This window comes from Rhyacophila brunnea, unplaced genomic scaffold (genome assembly GCF_057557595.1).
Source record: "Rhyacophila brunnea isolate RB1 unplaced genomic scaffold, BYU_Rbru_1.0 scaffold_8, whole genome shotgun sequence".
Classification (NCBI taxonomy): domain Eukaryota; kingdom Metazoa; phylum Arthropoda; class Insecta; order Trichoptera; family Rhyacophilidae; genus Rhyacophila; species Rhyacophila brunnea.
This window is the reverse complement of record NW_028233350.1, coordinates 11,743,200-11,752,946: the sequence shown is the minus strand read 5'-3', so window position 1 is coordinate 11,752,946 and position 9,747 is coordinate 11,743,200. Positions and strand designations below refer to the sequence as shown.

At 39.6% G+C, this 9,747-nt stretch overlaps 2 protein-coding genes across 6 annotated transcripts; one reads left to right on the top strand and one right to left on the bottom strand.

Moving 5' to 3' along the window:
- Positions 1-1,053: 1,053 nt before the first annotated feature.
- Hmt4-20 (Histone methyltransferase 4-20) lies at positions 1,054-6,658 on the top strand. 5 transcript variants are annotated; one of them, XM_085958851.1, is made up of 3 exons: positions 1,054-1,082; positions 1,913-2,242; positions 3,336-6,658. In XM_085958851.1, the coding sequence occupies exons 2-3, from the start codon at positions 1,922-1,924 to the stop codon at positions 5,085-5,087; spliced, it is 2,073 nt and encodes a 690-aa protein (XP_085814977.1). In that variant the 5' UTR covers positions 1,054-1,082; positions 1,913-1,921; the 3' UTR covers positions 5,088-6,658. The 5 variants fall into 5 exon arrangements, with proteins under 5 accessions (XP_085814977.1, XP_085814978.1, XP_085814975.1 ...); XM_085958852.1 differs by having other exon boundaries at positions 1,073-1,288; XM_085958849.1 differs by having other exon boundaries at positions 1,073-1,459.
- A 1-nt stretch (position 6,659) lies between these two features.
- Positions 6,660-8,944, bottom strand: Roc1a (Regulator of cullins 1a). Its single transcript, XM_085958853.1, has 5 exons — positions 8,793-8,944; positions 8,653-8,680; positions 8,352-8,473; positions 7,429-7,514; positions 6,660-6,800 (listed from the first exon to the last, which is right to left on the bottom strand). The coding sequence occupies exons 1-5, from the start codon at positions 8,883-8,885 to the stop codon at positions 6,788-6,790; spliced, it is 342 nt and encodes a 113-aa protein (XP_085814979.1). The 5' UTR covers positions 8,886-8,944; the 3' UTR covers positions 6,660-6,787.
- Between the last annotated feature and the right edge of the window lie 803 nt (positions 8,945-9,747).

Here is a 9,747-nt window from a genome sequence, read left to right as displayed (position 1 = left end):
AAATGTGTAAATTAAATCTTTAAGAAAAAAACCCTTCTCGATATTCAAAATTATAGCATTTTTGGGCGTATGTTTTAAATATCGTACATCGTACAACAGTTATAGTACACACACTATAATTATGGTACTATCTGCAGCACTAACATTATTTTGCCGATAGGGCCGTCATTAAAGTATCGATTGGCACTTTTCTTTCCATATCGATACTAGTATCAATACTTTCTTTGGATGCCGATACGAATATTTTGAGTTTTTTTTCGAAAAACATTCGTCGCAAACAACCATCATTTCATTTGATACCAACGTGTTATTGCGCTGTCTAGGTATTTTTCGTTTTAAAATACAATTTAGGCTCTAGTTTGTTTAATGAAAGCCAGTGGCAAACTCATTTTGAAATAGAATTCTAAAAATCATGAATTTTGTACCACTTTGAGAGTCCTTGACACAATGTACCTGCCAAAGTTTTTTGGGTACGAGTCGGTTTACAGGAAGACAGGCGTGAACCGCGCTAATTTACATGGATGATTTTGGCTGAATTTATAAATTATTCAAGAATGAAAACCTAACAAATAATCTAGGTATCGGCTATTTTCAATGTCTTTTTTTTTGTCAGTGGCTTCCTGTAAACCGATAAGAACCGTTTTTGTTAATCGTATAATAGGTACATATTTTATTTATTTATGCTTACAGCTATTTCGGGCCATAAATAATAAACTCACATAGCCAGAAGCAGACACCAGAAAATAAAAATATTTCACACCATTCTAACGGAGTTCTACCACGTAAACTCAAATTCAATTATTGCATGATAAAGCGCGCGAATGTGTTTATGAGAACTGTCCAAACTACATTAAATTTGATAGAAATGTTTGCAGGCGTAATAAATACAAATTTGAATGTTTGACTTCGTCTCAATTCACCCCACTCTGTCTACGAAATGCATTGTATTTGGTTCATTCTCAAAAATGAATGATACGGTCACGGTGTACATATTCGTGTCTTCACGGCACATGTGATTGTGTATTTTGATTGATGCGCGGACGCTGTGAACGTACTATAGTACGGGTCGGGTACATACCTAGGTACTTTCAATTGACAGCGACAATATTTTTAGTGTTTGAATTTAATTTGAATACTCTGTTGAAAAGATAATCCTATAAAAAATAAAGAAATATAAAAGAAATGCGCGGTGATATTCCTATCACATGAAAACTGATAAGTTTTGTTATGCTAAATACGAATACAAAGCCTATCGTAGTTGAACATGGAAATACGTGAAAACATTCCCGTACGGCAACATTTTATTTGTATATCTAGTAAATTTCAATCATGTAAAAAAATAAGTATCGAAATAAGTTGATACGCATTCTTTATCATCTCAGGACACGATTCCTTCATTAATTCGATGACCGATATTTCCTTAGTTAAATGAATACAAAAAGACGAGCGGTGAAATTGTGTAAGTGCTGCCATGATTGATTTTAAGCGTCTCTTCGTCCACATTAAAGTTTAAAGAATAGTATTATGTCTTGCATTTGGGGGCTCGCCGACGGTCTAGTGGTGAGTATTGCATAGCTGATTACTGAAATATAAAAGTTTGTAAATAAAATCCGCGAAACTACTTTTATTATTGTGTTGAGTTTTGACGTGTCTGGCAATGGCGAACCGTCAACCATCGGGCGGCCATTTTTACGGGCTGTTTTTTGACACATTCCATGTTAATCAGTGGTTTCATTATTGAAGGAATATCCATGTTTTCAATTATAAAACATATCGGAGTATCCTCTTGAAGTGATGGTGATCTTATGAATATACCGTCGCAGTCGAGGTTTTATTTTTTATATTCGGTGTCAGTGACGGTTACCGATTCTGTTGTCGGCTAATTTTTCAACAATTTTTCTTGCATTTCCAGTGATTCAGGATGGTTGTGGGATCGACTGCTGCGCCTCCACGTCACGTGAGCCAAAAGATGCAGCCCACGGGAATGACTCCCCGGGAGCTGTCTGAAAATGACGACCTGGCTACATCACTAGTGTTGGATCCCTACCTCGGCTTTACCACCCATAAGATGAATATACGCTATCGACCGTTGAAGGCGAACAAGGAGGAACTCAAAAACTTCATTAGAGACTTCATTCGGACCCAGGCCTACGAAAAAACCTACATGAAAATAGTTTGCAGCGAATGGATGCCTAGGACCTTGCACAAAAGTAAACAGCAGCAAAGCAGACTGAGAGAACATGTTAGTTGATATTTTATTTCATAATTATTATTAGTGATTATATTTGAAACGGGTGAACCTATGGAAATTATTAACAGCACTTTATATGCCTGCTAAACAATATTTTTATCATAATATGTCAATATAATAAAATATTACAAGTGTAAGTTTGGTATATTGATTTCATATTTTCATGAACCACAGCCATTTTATCCTCATTTTACATAATAGCGCCTGTTGTACACGTGTATGGATTTACTGCCAGCAATGTCATGTAAATTAAACTATCGCGACATCGACTGTTGACACACAAAAACGCTGATTGTCGTGCAAATTTAATTTTACAAGTGTCGTCGAGACATGTATGTCATTGGTGCATGCATGTATTGCTGTTAGGATCGCCAAGATACAAGGTACCTACAACTATCACGTGAAAATTCAGAAGCCGCTAAACTTTTTTATTCCATGCTTGCACGATAATCAGTGTTTACATTTAATTTTTAAGGTCCCGGTAATATGTACTGCCATTAAAAAATCTATGTATGTTTAAATGGGCTACAATACTGTTCCCTCAGATTAACTTCAATGAGTCAATGGCGTGTTTCTTCACAGAAATCCTGCAAAATAAACACATGGTGCTACGGCTACCTGTGTATGTTTTGATAATAATTTGTTCTCCGACTATGCCAGACAGTGCAAATTGCGTACTAAAAATGACCTCTTTTTCAGTCAGTCTATTTATTGGACTGCTGCACTTCATAATAAAAGAAAGGTCAATGTACTGTCATATATTGACAGTTTATCACTTTTTATGTTACATGATATCAGTTGACATTTCATCTGACAGGGCTGTTCTTTGAATAATTTGGTTTTATTAGATCTGCGTTTATGTGATCATAATTATATGTAATTTTACTTCTATACATTATTAATACTTACCCAAAAAATAGTAGTCTTTAATTATTATTCATTGTTTACATTTTCCTGTATTTATTTATAAATATTTTTTTATACTCAATACATCTTCGTTAGCGCCATAATTTAACCATTAGGTAGGTATGTGATAGTATGAAAAACATTGCCATGTCACCTGACGATGTGAATTTGTTCGTAGGTGTACCGCTATCTCCGGGTGTTTGACAAGGAGTCGGGGTTCGTCATCGAGCCGTGCTACAGGTACTCACTAGAGGGGCAGGTCGGGGCTAAGATCGCCGCCACCAAGAGGTGGCTGAAGAATGAAAAGATATCTTGCCTGGTGGGGTGCATCGCCGAGCTATCGGAGGAGGAGGAGGCACAGTTGCTGCACCCTGGCAAGAATGACTTCTCTGTCATGTACAGTTGCCGCAAGAACTGCGCGCAGCTCTGGCTGGGGCCCGCCGCTTACATTAACCATGACTGCCGTGCCAACTGCAAGTTTGTAGCCACTGGTCGCGACACCGCCTGCGTCAAGGCCTTGAGGGACATTCGTGTTGGCGAGGAGATAACCTGCTTCTATGGGGAAGACTTCTTCGGAGACGGTAATCGCTTCTGTGAGTGTGAAACGTGCGAGAGGCGAGGGGGAGGCGCCTTCACCGTGCAGAAGGCTGACGCTGATGACCATGCCACCCGCTATCGCCTCCGAGAGACCGATAACCGGATCAACCGCAACCGCTCCGAGAGGCCACCCGATGACGCTCCTCCGGAAAGGGCAGCGCCGCCCGGGGCCGCCGGGGCTCGCGCGCCGGCTGAGGGTGATGTCGTCAGCCCCCTCAGTATGAAGGAGCTCAAGCGGAAGGGCCTCACGAAGTATGATGCTGAGCTGCTCATCGCCCAGGGCTGCCGTTTCTCTGACGTCGGGGACGAGGCCATGAGGGAGAAGATGATGCGAGGGGCGAGCGGCGGGGGCTCTCCGGCGCCGCCGCCGTCCCCTTCTGCCCGGACCGGGGCCGGGGACAGGGCGTCGCGCCTCCGAAGTCGACGGGCGCGCGCTCCATCTGGACGAACTCCGTCACCGCCGCCAGCTCCCAGCGACCGGGAGGCCGAGGCGGTTGACGAGGCCCGCATTCCTGGCGACGACCGTGAGAGCAGCGCTGCCGAAGGAATAGTGCTTCGGAACCGCAAGCGCCTCGGTGACGGTGCGGCAGAGGAAGGGCCGGCGGATGAAGATGGGCGGGGAAGGACGGGTGAGGCGGGGTTTCCGAGATCAGATGCGGAGTCAGACCCCTCGGTCGACGGGTCGGCGATCGCCGAGGAGGGGGAGGGCGGGGAGACGCAGACTGGAAAGATGGAATCTTTCAAAAGAAAAACGAAAACGAAGAAAAAACCGAAACCTCCGCCGGAGGACCCGCCGGATCCTGGAGAGGAGGCGGCGGAGGAGGTGGTACCAGAGGTTGGAGCCGCGGAGGAGATGGCAGCCGAGGTGAAAGAGGAGAAGATTCCAGAGGCGGATGTGTATGATTTCGACGAACCGGAAGAGCCGCCAAGGGATGAGCCGCCCCCGCGGGAGGTCTTCAAAGCTGCTGATTCTGTCAAGAGCGAGAGTGGGTCATCGTGGGAGGGGGCCGCTGACCCTCGGCCGCGAACGCCCCCCGGTCGTGGCCGGCTTAGGATCACCCTTCGGATGAAGCGTATGAAGCGCAGCCCCATGTTGGATGAGCTCATCGAGTCTGGGACGAGCCTCAGCGAGGACTCACATGAGCCCGAGTATGAGGTGCTGCGGGCGGAGGGGTTGGATGGTGGCAAGCGACGGCGGAGGCACAAGGCCAAGCGGCGTCGCCGGCCGCCCCCTCCCCTCCCTCCCGATGGGCCCCGTCCCATGAAGCGCTTGCGCCTCATCTTCGGCAACGAGAGCCGGACCATCGACATCCCTCCCGCCGCCGTCAACTGACCCCTCTCCTTTCCCGTGTGCGAGCTCATGTGAGGCCGCCGCCTCCTTCTCCCTCTCCCTCTCCGGGTTGGGGAGTATGGGATTCCGGCTCGCGGAACCGAGTCGGTCCTCTGGTCGCGAAAGTCAGTATTAGGAGGAATCTGTAAATAGGTAAACTTCGGCGAGGATGGGCGTTTTTATTTTTGAAAAGATTTTCACTCAGCACTGTAGCGCTCGAAGATTCTCGCCCCGAGATATGGAATGGATCATATTGACCTGATCCATATCTGCGCCGCTTAGGAATATCATCAAACAGGTCTTCATCAGGCTTCGAACGGAGCCAATCCGCCGTCGGCGATGATGGCATTTTTCATATATCAGTATTTGCATCTGTATTCGATTTAGATCTTTTTTAAAAATGATATTTCATCTCTACAAATAAATATCTTCAGAAATGTCAAATCAAATATTTTTACCACTCTGACAATGTTCTGTTGTTTTTACCATTCTTAGTGTTCTGTTATTGATTACTAATATTTGTATATATTATGTAAAGTAATGCCGGCCGATCGTTATTGAAAGAATGCGGGTGAGAGCTTCCAGAAATCTGTAGTGCAATAAAGCGAACGTGGGAATTCTCGACACAAATTTTGAAAACTTGAAAACAAATTTTACGTTTCCTTGTAATCTTATCCTCGTGTTCTGCTAAGTAGAATGTACTGATTATTTTAATGTCGCTCGTATGTAAGAAAGAAATTTAATAATGATATTTAGTTTGCTGACGAGCGTATCTGCTGAAATTACAAGGTCGTTGACGGCCGCCCAAGAGACATTGCGCAACTTGTTGACGGTTGACATGTGAGGAATGAATTGTGATACTTTAAGTTGAGTTAGGTAGATGTTATGCAATTTTCTAAGACATTATTAACTTTGCCATTAAAATATATATTTATTTTTTATTAATTCTCCGTTATCTATATCTTCAGAAAGTGACAACGGGCAACATTTTTTATTAATCCATGCTTGTCGATTATAAAAATGCATTCAATTTGAACATCTGTATGTTGAATAGACACAATCCTACGCCGTTCACTGATGAGATTGCATTTTTGAGTCGGCATGCAGTTATTGCAATTAATATTCATCTGATTTATTTGATAAAAAATTTGTGAACCTTATTTTGAAAAACAAAGAAATGTGTCGTATACCTGTCCAAATGTAATATAAATCAAACAAGTGCATTTTAAGTTATTCTCAAGTTGCATACATGGTAATTTCCTTTGTTATGATGTAACCTGTAATGGTCTTTTTTACTTTGGATTTTTATAGTGTAATGATTATTATAATTGTCATATTTTTGTATAAGTATATATTAATATTCCTAAGCCTGTTTCAACCTTATGTTTGGTTTTTATCGAGAGACTGTAAAGCATAAGCCTTTCTTTTGACCTCTGAATTGGAAATAATGTTTGTATAAATTGTTATAATTAATTATTCCGACATAACTTATTCCTTGTGTTCATTTCACAATTTAGGTATATTCGACTATGTACTCCGAAAACTTATTGCAAATATTTATAATAAAAAAAACTGTATATAAAAGGTTTTTTATTGAGAAATTTTATTGGTGAAAAAAAAACAGTATGTATTTATTCATCAGCAGCAGAACTTGTTTAATCGCATGTCACCCGGTGCAGTTTCTTTATGAAATAATTAGAATCTTAATGGCCATATCTGAAAAAAAGAAAATATTGAGGTTCCATTAAAAATAATAGACATTACATTATGTGGTTCTATTATAACAATTAAGTGCTTTTATAGGTATACATTTTCATTATTCAAAATACAAATGCTTCAGAATTCTGAAATTAAATTAATAAACCCAATTCAATTATTCATATAAGACAAATATAACAATAAATCTGGTATTTTGAAACTCAGCGCCTGTACATGTGCATGGATTTACTGGCACCAATGGTGTGTAAATTCAACTATCACGATAACTGTTTACACATAAATGTGCTGACTATTGCTGATCTCATTCTTCAAGCGTAAGGGCGACATGTCATTGTATGGTGCTATTTCACTGGTTGTGAAAATTTGTAATGTTAAAATGCTCTGCGCAGTAGTCGGTTTCTTTCCGACAGGGTTCACCACCATCGTTCTACTGCGCAGGTGTATATATCGCACAAGTTTTAACTGTCCTGTGAAAATTCAGAAGGTGCTGAAATTTTTTGATCCACGCATGTAATCTTGCAACTTGCACGATAATACGCTTTCAGCAGTAAATCCATGCACGTGTAAACGGGGTATAATGTTAATAATTTCATGAGTGTTTTGTAGACAATAAATCATTACATACTTTTGGAATTCCCATTCCCTATTATCTAGCGGGCAAACTTGACGAGTCTTCAGCCAACGTGAGATGCAGTGGAAGTGGAAGGCGTGCTGAAATCAAATATAAACATGGTTTGTACTATTACGCGGTTCTTCGCAAATTCTTGGAATCCTTATAATGGCTTTACATTGTGAAGTTCACCTGGCTAAAAACTTTTTTTTAAAATAGCTTTACAAACCTCCCGCAATATGCGTTAGAGAGAGATAGAATTTCTACGGCTGAATTAAATATTTTTTATAAATGTCACCGGTAAATACTGATTTGAATGACTACATTCACTTGAAAAATGCGAGTATGTGTTGCTGAAAATTATTGTTTTTATGTTAAATGTAAAGTTAGTGGTAATTATTTTTAGTTAATTTAGGAGAAAACATGGCCAACTATGTTGTGTTTAAATTTGGTAGTCGTACTGAGAAGCAACATGATGGTATAACATTATTTTCATAGTTAAGTTAATAATAATAATATTGAGGTTTTATTGTGCGTTATACGCAAGAAACACAGCTTCATTTTGCCAAAAACAATAGCCACAATACTTATAATTCTAAAAATGAAATTGGAATTCATTGTAGACAGTAAAAAATATCTGAAATATATAAATAATATACCTTCACCGTTAATTCTTGATTTAATCCATTCGAATGTATGGCTTAGGGACATTTTGTCTATGATCGTGGTACTGTTAAACATTCAATTATAACTACATGCATCGACTATTGACGTGATGAATAATTTTGTATAGGTAAGTAGGTACCTATTTATAAGTGAATGGTACATACATCGGACCTAACCTAGTGAGTAGTCCTAAATCAATGTTGTCATTGGTTCTATTGATGGTTAAATAATATAATTTAATAAGGATTTTCGAGATTTTCCATTTATCTTACATTGCAAACACCCCATGCCACTGTGCATTCTTCCGATGTAGCAGAAGCCTGATTCGCCTGGCATTCAATACATAAGTCCATTATATGATTCCTACATATAGCGCAATTGTCGACGACGATATCTGGAAAGTTGGAAAAACAATGAATTTTAATTGATTTGATTGATAAAACTACATGAAAGCGTAAATGGAGATTTATTTTGTGACGACTTTTGTACATTTTATTGTTCCCGTTGGTTTAAATAGATCAATAAAATAACTTATTTATTATGTTACTGCATAATAATCTGAGCAAAACTTACCCCAAGCCCATAGTGCTACTGCATTCCACTAAAACAAAAGAACGATGACATGAGTTTTAGGTGAACATCAAGGCGAAAAAGAAACGTCAAAAACCAGAGAATAACCGTAAAAGGACGACTTGTATATTTTTCTATTTTACCTTTTTTACTTCAAAACGCTTCCTTTCTCCCTTTCCACTGCTGGACGAGGGCATTTCAATTTCTTCTTCATCAACATCCATCGCAGAAGCCATTATAATTATACGGCGAGTGAAAAACAAACTATTACAAAGGTTTTGAAGTCACTGACCATAGACAAATATGCCACTGACAGTTTTGTATATCTACGGTATTGCCAACTGTGCCCATATTAGTCGATGGTCACATTGTAATGTCTCTGATCCAGAGGCACGCAAATTAAACGTTAAAAAAATTAAAGATTTTTTTACCGCCTACTAGTTCACCCCGAGTCTGCGGTAAATAGCCCACCGAGTGCCAAAATTCGTTCCTATTATTACGTAGTCCCACGAATCTAAAAAAGTGTACGTCTAGTCAAAACCAAAACACCTAGGTGCATAAGACCTACAAATAGTATGGTATTTACATAATGATGGACAAACTTTTGCCGCTACAAAACGTCTTATTGAACGTGCATTGTTATTGGAAATTAAATGCAAGATTCGTCTTAAGATGATTTTTTCCATAAACTACTATTATAAAAAATATTTATAATAGTAGGAAAGGTAATAAAGGTATCATAATTATTATACCTACATAACATTATTATATATTTTTATTTTAACACTACAGCAGACCATGCGGCATATTGACAGTAGTGTAATGACAATAATTAAGTAATAATAATAAAATTGGTAGAAATGAAATAATAATCAAATACCCAGACTTTGACAAAATCACATATGTATAATATACATATTTAGTGACCTCACTAGGATCGAGCTTGAAGCCACGGATGAAAGGCCAGCGTCTTCATACCCTCACATATCTTCCACTTGTCGACTTGAACTATTTTTGATGTGTGACAAAGAGAATAATATGGAATTCAACCTCTTTGTTTCATGACGTGCGATGACGTTTCAGGTTAAATATAAGTAC